Below are 22,164 nucleotides of genomic sequence, written 5' to 3' on the forward strand. Positions count from 1 at the left end.
TTAGAGATGATAGTCCATCCGGCTAGGTCTTATTTTCGAGGAAACACAGTAGAAAATAATTTAGTCCATCTGGATTTAAAATTAGATTATTTTTATTTTCAAAAAATGTATAATAGGATCTGAGTAATTGTCTGAATATAAACTGGTTTTTGAAATGTGAAAAATAAAATAATGTTCACCAACTACATAGATGAGAAAATGTGTAAAACGATTTATATTTTCTTACAATAATGAAGTATCAATAATATTTCATTTAAAATACTCATGTGCTTGTTTTCAGATTATTTACATAGAATGACATTGTGATGCATTCCGTATCTTTCTGAAAATTTCCATAGGGAAGAAAATCTCAAGAATGAGAGAAGACGAATGCTATTTCAAGCTATACCTTAATAAGCTCCCTTGGTTTTTTTATATTACTCATCATATATTATGTCCATAATCCTGTTAATGAATGTAATTTAATCAGATGTGTGATTAAATAGGTGGAAAAAAAAAGAAAGGTAAAGGAAAAAAAAGAAAATCGAATATTCATTAAAGTTTGACTCTGTACCAGTGATCTTAGTGCTCTGTGTGCTTCCTGGTTTGATACAGTTGATAGCATTCCTTTTTAGCATAGGATGACTAGTCTTTCTCACTGTCTAGAGATCAATGTTCCTTGGAAATTTAAATGTCCTCACACAGTCACATATTCAAATATAAATTGGAAATCAATCATTTGGTGTAAATACACTATCTGTTCTAATATTTGATGCGTCTATATTTGCTTAAGTTCAAATATTGCTAACTCAACCATTTTGATGCTTGAGGATTACAAAACAAAATTATTTCATAATATCAGGCTTGGGAAACATAGCCCTGTCATCAAAGATGAATCAAAATAACCCTGACATTGCTCGTCAATGCACAGGTTTAAATGCTGTGCTATAATGATAAACAAAACAATTTACAAACAGGATCACACCTCCTGAACCTCAAGAATTGTATTAGTGATAACAGTTTTATTACATGAACATGGACTGGCAAAAAAGCTAACACTTCCTCTCATTTTGATCTCCTGAGACACTGCAAACCATCATATATCTTATAAGTAAAGAATTCTCAACACTTCTGTATTGATGACAGCAATTTTTGACTAGTATTCTAAATTTGACAAGTATTCTAAAGTAGTAACATTGAGAAGACTTCTATTTTCAATACTGGCAAATTAACATGTGCCAGTGGTTTCTATTGTGGTTTATATTGAAGCCACAAAGAAAACACTGGCTTAAGAAATTTAAGAAATGTATTTATGGAAAAGGCCATTTAGTCAGTTAAGAGAACTTAGAGACAACAAAATTGTAGTATTCTATATGTCTTTAATAAATTTCAAAAGAAAACATTAATAAGATACAGTAAGAAACTATGTTTTGAACAATGTGTTATTGCACTTTGTAATTTACAGTACATATTACATAGCATAATGGGAGATTTCAAATGAAGTTTCTTCTCTAAATATTATTTCAGTATGTTTGCGGCTCTTAATATCATGTTGGTGAATAATAAATTATTTAGTGTTGTTTTGTTTTGTTTTGTTTTGTTTTAATCTCAACTTGCCACGTTAAGAGCAAATTATTATTTTTTTTTTTGGAAATTTCAAGATTAGGGAAGCCATCTTTTTCTAGCATTACTTTTTTTTATGATTTAACATTTTTCTCCATTAATATATAAAGTTGCTGTATTATTCTGAAATCTGCTTAAGAAAAAGAGCTGGAAATAACCTGTCAACTACTTTTAGCATCAGGAGATGATCTGTGGCCACACAGATTAAAATTGATTCATGTAAAATAAAAATTTCATAATTCTTCACTAATGCATTCAACATTATTCGATTCAAGAATGCCATTCAATTTTTGTGTGTATGTGTGTATACACGTGTGTGTTTCTGCATGTTAGAAATTCTTGATAGCTACATTACAAATATTCATTTTTTAGTACTGTAGCATAGCACCTGATTATTTAACTTGATTAATGACTATTTGTTGAAATAAGTTGAATTAAATGATTATATTTTTGTGACTCAGGTAGCAAAAAAAGACCAGTTTTTTAAAAAGATGAAATAGATAATACAAACAGTTTAAGCTATTATGTTGTAAGATAATCATGAGGAAACTTATAAAACATTTTCTGTGAAATAATACATTGTAAATTATCAAATATTATTGGGCTTCAAAATTATGATTCTTTCACTACACTGAAGAAATAACTTTCTAGTTTACTCTCTATTTACAAACAGGGACTAATGATAGCCTTTCCCAAGTAAAATAAACTGGTATTATTTGGATTTCTACCAGAAGAAATTAATGAAAAATATCACTCAGTAAAATAGAGGCAATGGAATTTAGTGGTTAGAGTACAGGGTACAGAGTCATATTCCCTGAGTTTAAATTCCAGCTCTGCCACTTATTAGTTATGACTTTGGGTAAGTTACCTAAATTTTTTTGAAGACTTTCACTTGTTATACTACGAGGTGATCATAGAATTGTTGTGAGTATTAAAAAAATTTCTTACATGGAAATATTTTAGGAAATTTGTGACAGAGTATTTAATAAAAGTATTTGATATTTGTATTATTACAAATGTTAATACAAGGTAGCTATGTTACCGGAGTAATGGCTTGATCCTTTTGCCAACTCAGTAAAGAATTACAGATCAGCAAACATGAAGGTATACAGTAAGGAAAGTTTATTAGGATACATTCTAAGCGAAGAGCAGGCCAAGTCAAGAGATACAATGGCACCAAAAGGTTTGGGGCTTGAGCCTATATTGTTGGCTGGGGACCAGTTCTGTGTGTGAGGTACAGACTTGTGTCATTTGATTGATATGTGTAGGTTATATAACCCATTCCTTTCTGTGTATGCCCTTACCCATAATGCACACAAAAAAACCCATGAGGGGTGGGGAGAAGGGTAAAACCGCAATGCTAATTTACTTTAACTATATTATAATGAGGTTAATGTTAAATTAAGCCAAGGGTAAGCTTTAACATTCTGTGCAGACATCAAATACCACACAATTCTGGTTGGATTTTACTTCCCTCTTATCAGGATGTTTTAACAACAAAATTAGTCCCAGGGGGTTGACTTAGATAGTCCCTGTGGAGCAGACCTAGCAGTACAAAGCGCTGATTATATTATGGCCCACCCCTCTGTCACTCTGGCCTACCTTCTTCCTAACGGTTTCAGGGATAGGAGTGGATCTTATGCATATGTAAAAAACTTCTTTCAAGTCATTGAGCCAGGTATGCATATGGTCTGAAGTAAACAGAATCATTGAAAATGGTATTCAAAATTTTGGATATTAACCCACTATCAGATGTATCATTGGCAAACATCTTCTTTCATTCAGTAGGATGCCTTTTTGTTTTATTGATGGTTTCTTCTGCTGTGTTTTTTTTAATTATTATTTTGATGTAATAGGTTTGTTTTTTTCTTTTACTTCCCTTGCCCAAGGGGATATATCAGTAAAAATATTACTGAGGGTAATGTTTGCAAATGTACTCCCTATATTTTCTTCTATATTTCTTTTAGGACTTTTATGGTTTGGATTTTATATTTAAGTCTTTAATCAATTTTGAATTTACTCTCATAAGGAGGTGGTCCAGCTTCATGGTTTTGCAAGTGTCTGTCCAGTGTTCCCAGCACTATTTATTGAATAGACTGTCTTTACCCCAATGTAAATTCTTGCTTCCATTGTCATAGATTAAATGACCATATAGGTATGGATTTATTTCTGGGGTCTCTATTCTGTTCCATTGATCTATGTGTCTGTTTTCATGCCAGTGCCATGCTGTTTTGATTACTATAGGCTTGCAGTATGATTTGATGTCAGGTCATGATACCTCCTACTTTGTTCTTATTTCTCAAGATCACCATGGCTATTCAGGGTCTTTTATGTTTCCATATATATTTTCAGGATTATATGTTCTAGTTCTGTGAAAAATGTCATTGGTAGTTAGATAGGAATTGTGTTGAATCTATATATTGCCTTAGGTAGTATGGACATTTTAACTATATTCATTCTTCCTATCCACGAGCATGGTATGTGTTTCCATTTATTTATATATTTCCCAGTTTTTCAGCTCAGTTTTGAAAAGGCTTAATTTCTCTCTGCAACCTTTGTGAGAAGATGGGGGTGAATAGAGGCTGATCTATAGAGATATGAGTGTGAAGATCACTGAAGCTCTACAGGAGATAAAGATACAAGCAAGAACAATAATTGTAAGGGTTAATGAATAAATAGATGAGATAAAGAAAAACTAGTGGAGGATTTGTAGCTGAGGGCATTTCACCATTTTTGGTATATTAAATGAGAAAAGGAGAAATAGATGAAAGTAATATATTTGTATTCATGTTTGTTTGTATGCATATATATAATTTTTAGGTGAACAGCTATCTCTTTTTCATGAAAACCATCACTCGTTCCCTTTTGCCTTAACAGCTAAGATTGCAATGGTAGTTTCCACCCCTTTCCATTTCCTCACCAGTCTGATTACACCAGAGTAATCTAAAGTATGACTCTTACAACAAAACAGAACTGAAACATTATAAACATTGGAAAAACATAAGATAGGCATTTTACAGGAAAAGAACAATCACAGTAAAAAAGTTCTAAAATAAAACTAAGAAAAATATAAAGATGAGGGAAGTCAGAAAAATAATAGGCAGATAAGAAATGAAGATTACTCTGAACACCTAAGAGAGCAAAGTTTACAGATAAAAGACATGTAAGGGGAATTCTTTCCTCAGGAAACCAGTCAACCAGTCATCTGATATGGGTTTTTTTTTTTTTTTTCTTGCAAAATTAACAATTCCTATTTTAACTCCAAGGCCTGAAAATAAACACCATCAGAAATGTTATAATGAAAAAATAATTTGGTGTCAGAAAGTGAAGAAGTTCATACAAATCTAACAATTGTAGTTACATAAATATAAACACATCTACAACATATTATTATTAGTGTAATATATTTATAAATATGAATAAAATACTCAATGTTACCTGATTTTAAAATATGCTACAGAGATAAAATATGAAGCCAATCAACACATAACTCTTTTTTTTTTCCATTGTACTTACAGTCACATATTGTTAGTGTTAACAACATTTCTTTGGTTTACTTTACTATTTGGTAAATATATTAAACATAATGTCTAATTTAATTAACTTTGAGATACTTCTCTGTAATGTAATACAAGCAAAAAACCTGTTTTTGTTTTTCTGTGTTTTGTAGAACCTGAAGACCAATAAGTTTTTAAAATATAGTATAATAAATGCAAAATTTCCTGACTATCATTTTTCCTGAAGTGGTGGGTACACTTTCAAGATAAAGGTAATTTTGAAAAAGTGAAGAACATTGCAATTTATGAAAAACTGTTAAAAATTAGAACTGTGCTCAGAAAGGTAAAATAATAGTTGTCAAGAAACCATAAGCCTTGATACAGATACTATTAAAACTAACCATGTTATTGACATATATTTAATTGTCCAGTTCTGAAAATGGACATTTCTATAATTTTGCACAAATTACCAAACTCACTTTCCTAATACATAGAAATAGTCTCTGGATCACATAAATACAGAACTTCTGGCTCTACAATTTTAGTATTCTGTGTAATTGTTATGTACAGGTATGTCTATATGTAGATACAAGCTATCATGAAAGTAGTCACAGAATCACACATTAAGGTGACTGCACATTCTTTCTACACATACATTAGCCTTTGATTCATTTCCTCATTTCCAGACAAATATAGAAATAACATGAATTTCTATGTTTCTTATATTGTCATATTGATTTAAATGCAAATATTTTATTGCATCTTCTGCTTTCAACTAAAAAAGTCATTTTCAAATGTCTTCACACTTATTACTCCAATTTAAATATTTTGAATCTATTTTATTATATAAAATTTATCTACATTTTTCCAAAGAGGTCAATTAAATTACTAGTTTAATGAGAACCATATTTTATCCAAACATACACATAACTCAAAACAAATACACTTAGAATGCAAACAAAACTGGAAATGCTTGTGGGGAGAAACAGAGTAAAATGGTTCACATAGATTATGTGATAAGACAAAAATGTGGAGTTGAAATTTTTTTTCAATTTATAAAATATTGGCATAAATGGAAAAATAATTTGATTATCATGCTAAAAATAGAGAATTAATCTATGACAGATCTTTTGTTTTACACTCTTATATTGTTTTGTTCTTTTTTTCTTATTTTAATCCCATTATGATTATTTTCTGCATATTCAAACCTTACACATCTTTACATGGTAAAATACCAGGATTCACCTTCTACAAGAATTTGAAGCGTATTTCAAATAATTCTGTTCCAACCTGCTTATGCTTTCTATTCTTATTAAAAATTGTAGCTTTCCCCCAAAATGTTTAAAAATTTTAGATACATTGTTTTATTTCTATATTTAACATACTGTAAATATAATATATATTTATATTACATTTAATATCTCCCTCAGGAGGCTATTTTTTGAAGGCTAATGCAGATGTCTGTTACCTTCATTCAGTTAGTCATTATGCCTACTATCATAATGCCATATGTATAGAAAGTTTTCAGTAAATATTCTGTATTTTTTCCTGAAAGAAAATAATGAAAATAATAAAACAGTTGTACTTATTTTACTCTAAGGTGTTAAACAGTTTAATATTTTAGTTTGTAAGCTTTAATATTTTCAGAAAAAAAAACCCCAAAACATTGTTCAACTAAATCCAAAGAACTTAAAAGCTTCCCTAGCAAAACACATAGACTTTGTAACACCAAGAATGAACTCCTATAAAAACTATGGACTTTGGGTAATAATGATGAGTCAATGTAGATTCATGAGATGTAAAAAGGATACTTCTCTGATGTGAATATACCACTTTGCTATGAATCTAAAATTGCTCTAAAAGGAAAAGCTTATTTAAAAAAAAAATGCTCCCTAGTAATTAAAAATATTTTCAGTATAAGTTATGAGTAAACTTTGTTAAAAAGTTCTAAAATAAAAAAATCTAATTTAAATTAACCTCATAAAAATATTCCCAAGTAAATAATCATAAGAGATTTCTTAATAAGTTATATTTATCTGTTAATACAATTAAATAATATAACTTAAATGTGTACAAAATTCCTATGTGGGGCCAGCCAGGTGGCTCAGGCGGTTAGAGCTCCATGCTCCTAACTCCAAAGGCTGCCAGTTTGATCGCCACATGGGCCAGTGGGCTCTCAACCACAAGGTTTGCCAGTTCAATTCCTCGACTCCCGCAAGGGATAGTGGGCAGCACCCCCTGCAACTAGCAATGGCAACTGGACCTGGAGCTGAGCTGCGCCCTCCACAACTAAGATTGAAAAGACAACAACTTGTCGTGGAAAAAAGTCCTGGAAGTACACACTGTTCCCCAATAAAGTCCTGTTCCCCTTCCCCAATAAAATCTTTAAAAAAAAAATCCTATGTGGAATCAAATTGATAGATATAAACACATGGAGTAAAAATTTTGCTTAATATTTTGCTTAAATATGAAGAAATGTGTTGTGTTGATTAATGCCTTTTATATATAGGAAGTATTCTGTTAGAATGAAAAATGTTCAAATATGAACTAAAAAACAGTTTTGTGAAAAACCAAAAAAGTGTTGAGGATTAAGCATTAATTTGAGAGTAAGATACAAGAATGTGCATGGTATTTAGCATAATATTATTGTCCAGTTTCACATTAAAATATAGTTTTCACACACTCTATCCATCATAATATTGCAACTTATTCCTACAGATAAATTTGGACCAATTTGATTAAAATAAGACTATAAGATAAATTAAAAAGTCTGTATAAAACTTACATTCTTTGTGAAATTTTTGTTTAACATCATGAATAGTAGAGGTTTGCATCACCTGAAAAGGAGAAGAAAATAGAGACAGAGAATTACAAAGAAAAGGGATTCATCTGTTTGCTGTATATTTGTTTTTTTAAGAAAACATAATATGTTTAAACTGTAAAATTATTACAAAATATCCTGTTTGTTTTGGTTAGCTTTTCAGTCACTACTGCTTTGACAACTTGAAACATTGCATCAATATACCTTTTCCAAAATTTTAATTTGTATATAGCAATAATGATGTTATTATATGAGTTCATCCTAATATATATGTCTAAAATATATTTTTGAATTTCCTCATAATTTTCAATTTCTGGTTTTCAAATGTGTGAGATTAACAGTTAAAAGTGTGAGTAAATGCACAAGATAGATAGAAGGTAATGAGTGTATGACCGAGGAGCCTGAGAATGTGAAATTGATTTATATGGATAAAGAGGGACATGTTTACTTCATAAAATCATGAGGAAAAAAAATTATATCTAAGCCCACTAGTTAGTTATGTTATTAAAACTCCTATCCAAAATTATTATCAATTCGTCAAAATCCATGATAGGTATATAATATGGATCCTTTAAATGAATAGTGGTTTGACTAATTATTTGGTCTTAATCTACTCAAATTAACTCTTTATAATATTAGAAAATGAATAAAAGAAATGTTTCATCTAAATTGGAAAATTCGTGATAAGGATAGTTCTATCCAAATACCTCAAGCCATCACAAGACTGTTTGACTTTCTGACTTGTGCATGTCAAAAGACATTGTCATGATCATGCAAGAAAAATATTTTTTTCTTTGTCTAAACATGTAAAGAATATTGTGTACATGAAATATTTATTTATTTATTTATTTATTTATTTATTTATTTATTTATTTATTTATTTTTGTTACACTAACATCTGCTCATTGTTTAGGAAGGTGAAATGAAAAATAACATGTAATAGAGGAATAATGAGAGTAATACTCATTTAGTTCTTATTTACATTATTACATTATATTTAATATTTTTATATATTAAAAGTATAACAAGGAATACATTTATTTTACCATTTTCCATTCCCTTTTTAATAGAACTATAACCAAGGGTGTGCTATACAATTCGATTTTTTTTCATTGTTATTTATTTTTATTAATTTTTATTTTAAGATTTTTGTAAATATAGCTAATATGCGATATTATATTAGTTTCAGGGGTATGCCATATTTATTCAACACTTATATACCTAAAGAAGTGATCACTATTATTAATCCAGCAACCATCTGACACTGTACAATGCTAACACAATATTATTGACTATATTCCGTATACTGTACATTAAATCCCCATGACTTATTTGTTTTATACTTGGAAATTTGGTCCTCTTATTCTCCTTCACCTTTTCTGGGCTTTTTAATTTTTCAGTTACAGTTGACATTAAATATTATGTTATATTAATTTCAGGTGTACAGCCTAGTGGTTAGACATTTATATAATTTAAGAAATTACCCCCCTTACTGCCATGGCAGTTATATCAGTGGCTAATGGCTAACTGGTTACAGCTGATGGCCAACTAGTTATAGCTCATGGCCATCTACTACCCGAGCCAGCACTTTTCCATGTGAGACAGAGAGCCTGGAAACTGCTCTCTGGGACTCTGTCCCCACACTGACACAAGTACCAGGCCTAGGGTAACTCCACAAAAAGCTGGGGTACCCTGAGGTCAGTTTCTGCCCGCTGACTCCCTTAAGGATCAGCCCCTGGTAAAGCCTTGTTGGTACACAAGTTGGGTGAGGCAGCACCTCAGAGTCACTAGAGTGACAAGAATTGTGACCAACAGGTTAATGTGTTAGGTTGGTGCAAAAGTAATTGCAGCTTTTGCAATTATTTCTAACCTTTTAAACCGCAATTACTTTTGCACCAACTTAATATTTTCTGGTTTGGTGCCAGTGCTGAGCAAAAGTCTCAGAGCACACCATGGCCAGCTGCTGCCCACCTGGGTCCTGCAGACTCCAATAGTTTTTTAAAAAAGAGTGCAATGCCAGCAGTGCCGGCTTCTCTTGGAGAAAGTGCCTCAGGTGTTGGGCAAGTTGTGTCGAGCAGAGTCCCAATGAGTTAGCAGGGCGGAGCAGCAGAGCTCACCAGGCCAATCAGATTCAGATTTGGCCTGTGGGGGAGGGCTCGACACAGGAAGATGGCTCTCACCTGTCAGCCGCACAGGAGGAAACTCCCTCACACAGAAAATGGCAGCTGTCCTCCAGCTTTTGCTCCTAAGCCACACACCTCACTCTGACCCCTGTATGTCTCCGACGTTCCCTGAGTTACTGTTCCTCCACTGGAACCCAAGGTGAGTGCCTGGGAGTGAGAGAATCTGTGTGCAGACCTTTTAAGAGGACGCCTGGGTTCCCCGCGGCCTTCTATCCCACCTGGATGGTTGGAATCCCCATTGTTTTACACAACCAGATGTGGTGGGAACTCCTCTTCTGGGCACCGATACTCTGGGCTGGGGAGGCTGTTGTGGGGTTGGGGTGTCTTGTTCCTCTGGAGGGGAATGTCTCCAGCTGAGATAGCCCTCCTAGTTCTCAACCAGCCCACGGAGGTTTGGGGCTGTCCCATTTCGCATCTCCACCTCGCCTACAAATCTGACTTCTTTATATATAAAGTTATAAAACTACTGTTCAGCCAGAATTCAGATGGTTCTCTAGGATTATTTTTCTGTAGTTTAGTTGTAATTTTAATGTGTTCCTGGAAGGAAGCATGCACAGTGTTTCTCTACTCTGCCATCCTGGATCTCTCCAGATTTCTTTTTCTGATGTCTTCTATGCATATGGTTTACTAAAGAAGAAAATTATAAGATTTAAGCATTGGAGAATCATATTAATTTCCATTTCTGTTATGCTATAAATAAAAAACGGACCATAAAAAATTCTCTGAGTATGAAATTCTCAAATATTTTGTAACATGACATTTCTCTGCAAGATGTTAGGAAATATTTGAAAAACAGTTTTTAGAGACAGTAATATATGTACATATATATGTATATATATGTATATATACATATATATGTATATTCATATTTGAACATATGATATTTTAATTTTGATTATTCAACACTTATATTTGTAAAAACTGGCGGTTTGTCTTAACAGTGTTCCTTGTTTTAGCTTACTGTTACTGAATCATAAAGCACTCTTGTATGTTTCTTCCACTAACAGGAATGCCTAACATTCACATGCAATTCTCTAGAGTAACAAATGTTTATCCATCAGTCATTTTAAGGACCATCCGATTTGGAAAAACATAAAATTTTCATCATCAATAACTCCTCTATCATGGTTTGCCATGTGTCAGCTGTCATTTTCTAAGAGCACATTATCTTTTGTTTACATACTGGCTATTCAAACAATCTATAAGTTCCTTGAGGACATGACCTAGTGTTACTGTATATTGTGTTTCTATATGTAGAACACCATATAGCATATAATAAAGTTTAAAGTAACTTTTATTGAAATGAATAATAAAGTTGTGAGTGCAAAGTCACGTGAAAACAGGTAGAAGTTCCTTAATCTGTTAAGAACAATCTTTCACAAGTAGATTTGTGTGGAAAAGCTATATGCTTTTCTTAAAACTAGAATACTGTAAATTATAATCTTCTAATTTGATGTATGCATTTATCTCTGAATTTCTAATCTTTCCTAATTAAACTTATGTGCTCCTAAAAGAAACCTACATGTGGAAGAGGGTTGTTATTATAAGCATTGAACCAAGTTTTGAATTTTATTTATATTTTTAAATTTCATTTGACTATCCCATGTTAGAAAAGTGCTGATTTTGAATAAATTTTTCTTTGAGAACTGCCTTTTTAGGAACAATTTTGGTTAAATCCAGCAAAATAATTTACCATTAAATGATTTAGACAGTGTTGCTCAATTAGCCACAAGTCTCTGTTTGATAAATTGTTTTGGGCTTTTAGTTGTATTCAGAGCACAAAGAGAAGAAAAGATGATAATGAACAGAGCACATAAGACTTTCTGATTGCTAAATTGGTGTCTCAGTAGCTTCACCATGAAGTTTGTTCATAATAACTTCTAATTTTTAGCCAGTTTTACAGTCACTTAAACAGGACAAACTACCATCATGATAATTTATTCATTTTTTATATCATAATTAATTGCAGATGGGAGAAATAGGTACCCCTACATCTGAAATTCTGAAATTCTCATTAACATTTCTTTCTTGTCAGAGAAAATTAATCTTAAAATATTAAATACACAAAATAAATGATGCTTGTTAGCTGAACCAAAAATTTACTTCTAAATTTTAATGAAACCTCATAATGGAGATTTGGTTAATCATTACTTTATCCAACATTTAAATTGATAGACTTAGAATAAACTTTTCACATTCAAGTGATTAATGGAAGATTTGTTAGAATTTGCCCCACATAAAGTTACTATAATATTTTACACACAAAATATAAATTTTTGTACTATTGCTACTTTTAAAACAGTATTTTAGCCACTTTCTCAGGAACTCTTTGAACTGAACAGATGTCTACAGAATACTGTTTCTCCTGCCTAGAGAAATGATAATTAAAAGATAAGGAAAAACAACAACCACTTGAAATTCATTTGACAGAGAAATTGGGATGTGCAATCCAAAAATTATCAGTAAACATTGTGCAGAAAAGAAATAGGTCTACCAATAAAGACACAGAGAGAAACAGAATGCAAGATAAATAGAAATGCTTAACTATAGAGTGTGAAAATACACACAAACACACACACACACACACACACAAAATATCCAGCGTAGAATTTCTAACTGGCAAGAGCTCTTTCTTTCTAGTTTTGGGGACACAAGTAAGAAAACTAAACTAGCCTAGAAAATCATATTTTAAGTTTGATTAATTCAGGAAAGTGGGAAAAATAACTCTGAGAATTTCCATTAGAATGTTTTACACTACTAAATAGACTATGTAGTTGCATGTATTTTATTCAGAATGGAAGGGAATTTTCTGAGAAAGCAAATATTATTTTACTAGTAAGTAATCTTCAGATTGTACCTAAACTATAAATAAGCCATCTATAAAAATATTTTTATAAATCCAGAATGTGTATTATATTTTATAGAATATTAAGAATTTTCACTGAATAAAATTGGCACTACACCATGAATGTGCAAAAAAGTCAATATTAATAAGGTTTAAATATTTTAAATTTAACTAGATTTTGTTCTAATCTAGGTTGTAAAACATATACTCTAAAAATATTCCAGAAAGAGTATTAATTTTTTTGTTCCCAAATCTGAATATTTTCTAATTTATAAAATATTTCCTTATATTTTCAATATGTTATTATTTCACATATATGTATATATATTACAAAATAAATGTCTAGGGTATGCTCCTTAATAATATTTATATGTAATTTTCTGGGAATGAAAGTATTTATATAAAAGCATATTATTCAGATACATATATTTTTACAACAGAATATGTATTATATTTTATAGAATATCAAGAATTATCATTATGAATAAAATTGACACCACACTATGCATGTGCCAAAAAAAAAAAACATCAGTACTAATAAGGTTTAAATATTTTAAATTTCACTGGATTTTGTTCATTATTTAAGAAATTGGAAAATTGCATCATATCAATTGTATTTCTGTATATACTACAACTAATTATTTTAAGTGAGTTATTTGTTTTGTTCAAAATTTTATATATTTACATATATAAACACATATTTCAAAATTTTGTATCATAAAATGTTTATATGTGGCAATAGCACCTTTGGTTACTGTCTTTTCCATTCAAAAAGAAAATAAGCATAAATATATAAATTAATATCTTTAAGTATTCACCACAGGAAGTTGTAAAAATATATTTATCTGAATAATACGCTTTTATATAAATACTTTTATTCCCAGAAAATTACATATAAATATTAAGGAGCATACCCTAGACATTATTTATTTTGTAATAAATATACATATATGTGAAATAATAACATTGAAAATATAAAGAAATATTTTATAAATTAGAAAATAATTTAGAATTTGAAAACACAAAATTTTTAATACTCTTTCTGGAATATTTTTAGAATATATGGTTTACAACCTAAATAAGAATGTTTTAAAACAGGATGAGACCATAAAGATCACAGAATTCAAAGCATACTTTTAAGAATAAAATAAAGCCTAGTGGAATTAGCATTTATGATTATTTTTTAGATGACTTTGATTATGTTTTTCTGTTGAAAGTTTGTGAAGCCAAGGAAATATTCTTGCAGTCAGGAAAGTTTACATGTAACGTGGCATTACTGAAATAAGTTAGGAAACCCAAGTCACTTTAAATGAAATGGTTTCTGTATAAATACTGAAGGAGCATTTCAAATAAGAGTATTACCTCTGAGAAAACTAATAACTAATCATTTTTTTTAAATCTGTTAAAAACACTAGTACTCAAATGGCAGTAATTTTATTTTCCAAATAGTCACAGGTATTATTGTATGAAAACTGTCACGTGAAGAAAGTAGTTCATAAATGAATGGATTTATTATTATCCATTGGTTATTTAGCTTCATGATCATAGGAAAAAAGACTAAATGTATGTGTGCGTAGTTCAAGTTAATTCATATATATTTTGTTGAAAAAAGTGGTATTTTCTTAAATAGAAAAATTCTACATCAATAATACAGTTCATTAAAATATAATGCAAATGAAACGAGGGAGAAAATATCTATGGGGTAAGTTTTAAATCTAGTTTGAATTTTTAAATTATAATCTGTAAAATATTTCAGGGATCATATTAAGAGATAAAATTGCCTAGCGATGACCAGAATCAAAGGGCTTTTTTTAGAATAAGTATGGATTTATAAGTCTGTTGAAAAATTATTGTTTAAAACATAATTGATTTCTACTTAATGATTTGCAGTGACAAGAATAGGGACATTTGCTAAATTCACTTTGTCTTCAGTTGTATATAGGAAGGATAACATTTATACATACCTTCAATTAGTATTGCCATAGAAAATATCTTGAACAAAGACTCAAATGTAGTGAAAATAATGAGAATGATAAGTAATAATGGGCTCAATAGTAGTAGGATTTGGGAGATATGCTAAAGTAATTGTGGTGACACTATTATCTATCAGTCTGTTTTGTGTGTATGCATGTATGGATATAGACTACTAGAAATAAAATGTATTTTATCCTGTACTTTTCTATCCCATGCTATTGTGGTGACTACACAAAATAATCACAGTGTTTTGTAGATTCTCCTATCAAGCGGTAATTTTTCCCCCAGGCCTTAAATTTAGGCTGACCTTTTTATTTGCTGTAATCAAAAACATGTGTTGAAAGTACAGCTGTGCAACTTACAAATCTAACACTCAACAGGCCATGTGTTTCTATTCTGATAACACCCTTGATCAGTGCCGTGTTAAGGAGCCTGAGCTAGCTTCCCAAGTGATAACAGACACATCGACTTGTTGCCCCTATTCCTTAAGCTAACCGCCTGATCAGTCACCCAGCTACTTGGCAGCTGGCTGCAGACACTTGAGTGAGCCTAGCAGAGATCTAAATCGCCAAATAACAGAATAATTAGATAAATATATGGTCTTTGTTTTAACCTAGTAAGTTTTTAGTAGTTTGCTATCAAGCAGTAAAGAACTATCAAAAATATTAATCATTTAGAGGAGAAAAGAGAAACACATAGCCATGCGCCATATAGCGATGGTTTGGTCAATGATGAACCAGATAGGACAGTGGTCCCAAAAGATTATAATGGAGCTAAAAAATTTCTACCACCTAGTGACGTAGTAGCTTTCTTAACATCATAGTGGATTGATATTCTTCACATTGATGTTTGTGGTGATGCTGGTGGGAAGAAACCTACTGTGCTGCCAGTGGTATAAAAGTATAACACATACAATGATGTGCAATATGTAATACCTACTTGATGATAATAAACAAGTATGTTATTGGTATATGTATTTACTATACTATACTTTTTAATCATTATCAGTTATTATCCTCTTTCTACTTATAAAAAGAAAATTTGCTGTAAAAAGTATGCCTTTTTATGCCAGTAGCAGCCTCAAACATCTTGTGTTTACTGTCTGTTGATTGTTAATTTTGTCTTGTGCTTAATTTAATCTCATGTCATTTTGTATTATGATGTGCTATACAAACTTTTAGCCTAGAAGCAATAAGTTATACTATATAGCTTAGGCGTGTAGTAGGCTATACCATCTAAGTTTGTGGAAATGCACTGTATGATATTTACACAATGATGAAATCGCTTATGACACATTTCTCAGAATGTATCCCCATTGTTAAGTGGTACATGACTGTAGTTCAATCATTTCATTGTACAAATTAAAACCAAATTCAGTAGGGTGGTTATTACTTTTTTAAAATTTACATCTGTTTTTTAAACCACCTGAGCAGTTAACTTTGTTGTATAATTAATTTGTTTACTTTGTCTTCTGCTGATGATATATTTAATAGTTATGTTGATTTATTTTAACTTTAAAAAATGCACTCAAGCTTCAAATTTTATATACAAAAATGAAACTAACATGGCCTTCGTGATATATGTCATACTTTCAGTTTTATAATGACTCTGAAACTGTGACTCCCAAATATTAGATACTTAACATTAGTATTCAAGATACTTAATGTTTGCTTTTGAAAAATGCACAATCCAGTTAAACTGAATTTCAGCAATCACACACACACACACACACACACACACACACACTCACACATGCTCAAGATTATTATGCATAAAATTTTTCAATATGTGGTTTATTCCCCTGGTGATTAAGGAAATGCTCATGTTAAGATAGACAATATACCTTGGGAAATAATTTATGATGGGTAGCCATTTTTTTTTAAGTAGGATTTTACCTACCTCTTTAAACATCAAATATTATTAATCTATCTGATTTGAATACTTGTCTCCCTAAAATATATGTCTTGTCCTACCAAGAGAAGGATAATTTAAATGGTTCTTGGAAACTGAATATTTGTAGCAAAATAGATTATTTTGGCAAATATTTGTTCTATTCCTCACCTCCACTTCTCTAGGAAGTGATGTTGGTCGATGTTGGATTTCGCTCTTTGTCTTACTTTGGGTAACAGAATATGGGCAGAAGAGGCAGTATGCCCATTTTAAGCCTTAGGCTTCTAAAAGCATTATGAATTTTCACATATTTATCTAGTACCTACTAACTTCTACTATAAGTTTGTGTTCTGGAAGCTTCTGGTTCTTGCTTCTTGGACATGTCCCTATACTTGCTTGCTACAGGTCTCAATTGTCTTTCTGGCTTAGATACCAGGCAGCTAAGATTTTTCCAAATAAACATATAAATTAATAGAATTAGAATGAAAAAGTGAGGCTCTATATATGATTAAAGTGAATAAACCTTAGCACACACAAAAAATGGAGTAAACATCTTTGTTGAAGAGTTTTTGCTTACTCTGGTAGATTTATAATTGTTCAAAATATTTGTTGTTCTTCCCTGGGCAGGCCTCCCAGAGGTAGTAGTTTGTATCTCCACCATGTTGAACTCTGGTTTGGTCATGTGACTTGTTTGACCAGTGAACTGTGAGAGAAAGCAACATGTTTAACATCCAAGCAGAAGCTTTAAGAGCCAGTGTGTAGTTCACCAACTGTTATGGAATGAATGTTTGTGTCCCTTCAAAATTCATATGTTGAAATCCTAACGCATGGTGGGATAGTATTTGGAAGTGGGGTCTTTGGGAAGTAATTAAGTCAAGAGGGTGGGGCCCTCATGCTGGAATTGGTTTCCTTATAAAAGAAACTCCAGAATACTATTTAGCCTGCTAGATACAATGAGAAGATGACAGTCGTCAACCTGGTAGAGTGGTCTCACCAGAATCCCACCGTGCTGGCACCTTGATCTTGTACTTCCAGCCTCCAGAACTTTGAGAAATGCATTTCTGTTGTTTATAAGTCAAGCAGTCTATGATAATTTATTATAGTAGCCCAAACTAAGATGTCACTTCTCTGTTTACCTGGACCTGAAAATGACAATAGTTGTTTCATCTACCTGGTTCCAGAATATAGAACACTAAGAGCAAAGCCATAGCTCATTCACTGGGCATGTCATATGGGTGATAATTAAACATTTTTTATTGTACATCATTGATTATTTGGAGTCATTACCTACTCTAGCCTGAAGGGCACTGTTATGTATTAAATATTATCTATATTTTAAAAAAAGGCAGGATTTTTTTTAGATAACTGGATTACATTTATTGATGTGAAGGGACCTCATATCTTATACCTTGATAGATATAGATTTAAAATGACTTCCAAATATCAGAGATTGCTTCAAATGTTGAAGTGATGGTCATACATTTTCTTTTACTTACTTCAAGATTTATGTTACATTATTTAAAATATGAAGAATGTGAAATGAGTTTGAAGAAAAAAGAATTAGGAAGGAAAATCAACTTCAGAAAATTAATGGATTGTTTGACAGCAAACCATAGATAGAGATGCTACAATTATTTCTGCACCATTAGCTCACTGCTCTCATAAATGCTACTACATAACGCCAGCCCCTGAAAGTGATTGCACTGTGGCTATTTCATGTTCACGGAAGAATTCATCCTCAAAAATTGAACAAATTCAGAGTATTTTTCACCTTAGAGAACAATGGAAATTTTATTATTTAGTGTGTCTGATATTCTGAAAAATGTTTGATGATTAAATGAGCCATGAAGCTTCGAAATCTATATTGTATCACTTTCATGATCATGTGTAAAAAGTAAGTCATTATTTATCTACAAAGCTAATCTCATTCATTCCCATGACATTGAATGCCATATATTTCCATACTGTTAAATGTATATCTCCAGCACCAACTTGTTGTCATAGCTGCAGATGTATATGTAAAACTTGATATTTAATATTTATGCATGGATGTCTCACAGTGATCAAAAACTTAAATGGCCAGAACTGAATACTTTGTTTGTTAAGCCAAGAACTACTTCTACTCCATTCATAACACCAGTATTCCATTTTTTTAAACCAGAATCTTTATATTACGCACGTTAACCCAAATTCATGATCTGAGAAATATGGGAGTTCTGTTAATTCAACCTTGTATATTTAGAAACAGACCACTTCTGCTGCCTATTTTGCTCAGTATCACCTACTAGAAATCCTAGTATATATTAGGTACTCCTTAAACATGTGTTGATGCAATCAAAATCCAGTGGCTAGACTGAGTATCAAATATAGTGAATTTATTAAATTATTTTGTTATTTTATAAATCTGCTTTTCATGTGTTTTGTTTGTTAAAGAAGTTCATTTTTAACTTTATGGAGGTATGATTAAAAAATAAAATGGTAAGATATTTAAAGTGTACAACATGATGATTTGATATACATATGCATTATGAAAAGCTTCCCCCCATTCAGTTAATTAACACATCCATTATTTCACATATTTACCTTTTTTGTTTGTTTGTTTTTGGTGAGAACATTTAAGTTCTACTCTCTTAGCAAATATCAGTTATACAATACTGTGTTATCAGCTGTAGTTAGCATGTTATACCATAGATCCTCTGAACATATTCATCTTGCAACTGAAAACGTGTATACTTTTACCAACTTTTCCTTATTTCCCTTACTCCTCAACCCCTGATTTGACTTTCTTTTTTTCAAATTCCACGTATGAGTAATAATATGCAGTATTTGTCCTTCACTTAGCTTAATACCCTCTAGGTCATGCATATTGTTGCAAATGACAAAATGTTCTTATTTTTTGAGTGAATAATGTCCCATTGTATATGTAAAACACATTCTCTTCATCCGTGTATCTGTTGATAGACTCTTAGGTTGTTTCCATACTTGGATATTGTGAATAATGCTGCTGTGAACATCGGACTACAGATGTCTCTTTGAGAGAATGATTTTGCTTCATATTTATATATCCAAAAGTGGGATGGCTGCATTATATGACAGTTCTATATTTAATTTCTTAAGGAACCACCATACTGTTTTCCATTCTCTGTACAAGAGTTCCGTTCTCTATCCAAGGTTTTCCTTTTCTCTACAATATCATCAGCATTTGTCATCTCTTGTCTTTTTGATACTAGTCATCCTAACAAGTATACGATGATATCTCATTGTGGTTTTGATTTGTATTTTCCTGATGATTAGTGATTATGAGCTCATTTTTATGTACCTGTAGGTCATTTGTATGTCTTCCTTGGAATGGAATAGTGTTTATTTAGGTTCTTTAATTATTTTTATATTGGGTTATTTGTTTTTTGGGGTTTCTTTTTCTTGTTTGTTTTTTTTTTTTTTTTTGTATTGAGATGTATGAGTTCTATATATGTTTTAGATGTTAACCCCATGTTAGATATGTGATCTGCCAATATTTTCTCCCATTCAATAGGTTACCTTTTCATTTTGTTAATAGTTTACCTTGCTGTGAAGACACATTTTAGTTTCATGTAGTCATGCCTTACAGTTTTAAAATGAGATTAATGACATTGATGTGTATGTAAAGGTTTAAGAGGAAAAAGTAGACAATGATATAGAAAACTTCTATTCTCTCTCTCTCTTTCTCTTTCTTATAAGTTTTTCTAATGATGGGGGGATCTTTCGTAATAAATTGACAAAATCATGAAAGCCATGCAATTCAAGTTTCATTGATTGTACCTGTCAGAATAATCTAGGTTGGGACAAAATCTCAGTTGTTTAAATAATATATGCTTATTTTTTACAGACTACATGTAGACCATAGATTGGCTGGTAGATCTGCTCTGCATTTTCCTCACCTTAGTGTCTATACTGGAAAAACTGACAACATATGGAATATTACTTGTTTCCAAGGCAGAAGTTTTTAAAAAACAGAGGTGGTCAGATTAGATTAGATGCTTAAAGTTCCCCTCTGGACGTAAATATATGCCTTTCACCCATATTTCAAAGCATAAAACATGTTACTTCAGAGAAGTAGGAACTACCATGTTCCTGTGTGAGAACCATCAAAAACAATCTGAATAAATAACATTAACATTTACCATAGTCTACCCTTCTGATGAAATATTTGGTCCTCTTCCTCTGCATTTTCAAAATACACACACAATATTTTCATGGAAGCAGTGCAACATTCCTTTTAGTCATGGTATCAATCTCAAAATCTAAGGTGTCTCAATGTTATAAGGTATCTAAACCAGAAACCGATGAACTAAAAGACAAGGTCTGCTCTCCTAGATCCCACTTTCTACCCATAGGTGTTTGGGGAAACAACAGTAATTTTAAGACTCATGAAGTCAGTTTCCACAAATGTTTAAAATTTTATTTTCTTGTCTAAAATATAGAAAACCATAAAACCAGGTACTATTCCCATCTTTTCTCTTCATGCTAAGTAAGAATACATCATGCATTTTAATAAATCATGTTACTTTAATCTCTTGATAGATATAAATATATAGATGTTATATATTTCAAATGTTATCATATATATAATATATATACATATATACATACATACATACATATATACATATATATACATTTATACATATATATATATATATGTATGCTGTAGTTGGAAAATTCAGGTTCCTTCAGTATGGGGAGGGGATAGGATATAAAATTTAATTCATTTTCTGTCCTTCGCACAAGATGTATGCTTTTCATCCTTGACCAAGGCATTAATTTCCTGGACACATAACATAAATAAAAATAGCTCATAAAATGTTAGATAAATAGAAGATCAACTGTTTTGTTACATAAGTTATAAAGTGACCTCCATCACCAACATGACCTACTATGTATAGTGTACTTAAAATTATGATTGCAAGTAATAACAAAAAATTCCTTTCCTACTGTATATAGCAGGAAGCTTAGCCTCTGTTACTCATGGTCCAGAAGTGGTAACTATCAGGCATTATCACAGCATCATTATCCTCATGTTGTGTAGCTAGCATTGTTAAATTTAACTTTTATCAGTCTTTCAAAACTAGAAAAACTGATCTTCAGTACTTGTGCAGGACACAGGCTTCTAGACTGCATTCATCTCACCGCTTACATGTAGAAAAGATTAACATAGAATTTATAATCCCAATTAAAACAATATTAAATGTAAAAACGTGCTATTGATAAACACACCAAGAAACAGGGATAAAAAGTATGATATAGATAACGAATTCTACCTCTGCCTTTCTGAACATAAACTGTCCTAATATAACTGCTATGGGCTTATGAAGA

General features: G+C 31.3%; 1 protein-coding gene across 1 annotated transcript in view; it reads right to left on the minus strand.

The window, feature by feature from the left end:
• Positions 1 to 22,164, minus strand: part of TECRL (trans-2,3-enoyl-CoA reductase like) — an 80,524-nt gene that overhangs the window by 45,126 nt on the left and 13,234 nt on the right. The window contains exon 2 of the mRNA XM_033106585.1: positions 7,885 to 7,936. Within this exon, the coding sequence (XP_032962476.1) occupies positions 7,885 to 7,936 (52 nt within the window). The remainder of the gene's footprint in view (positions 1 to 7,884; positions 7,937 to 22,164) is intronic.

This window comes from Rhinolophus ferrumequinum, chromosome 5 (genome assembly GCF_004115265.2).
Source record: "Rhinolophus ferrumequinum isolate MPI-CBG mRhiFer1 chromosome 5, mRhiFer1_v1.p, whole genome shotgun sequence".
Lineage (NCBI taxonomy): Eukaryota > Metazoa > Chordata > Mammalia > Chiroptera > Rhinolophidae > Rhinolophus > Rhinolophus ferrumequinum.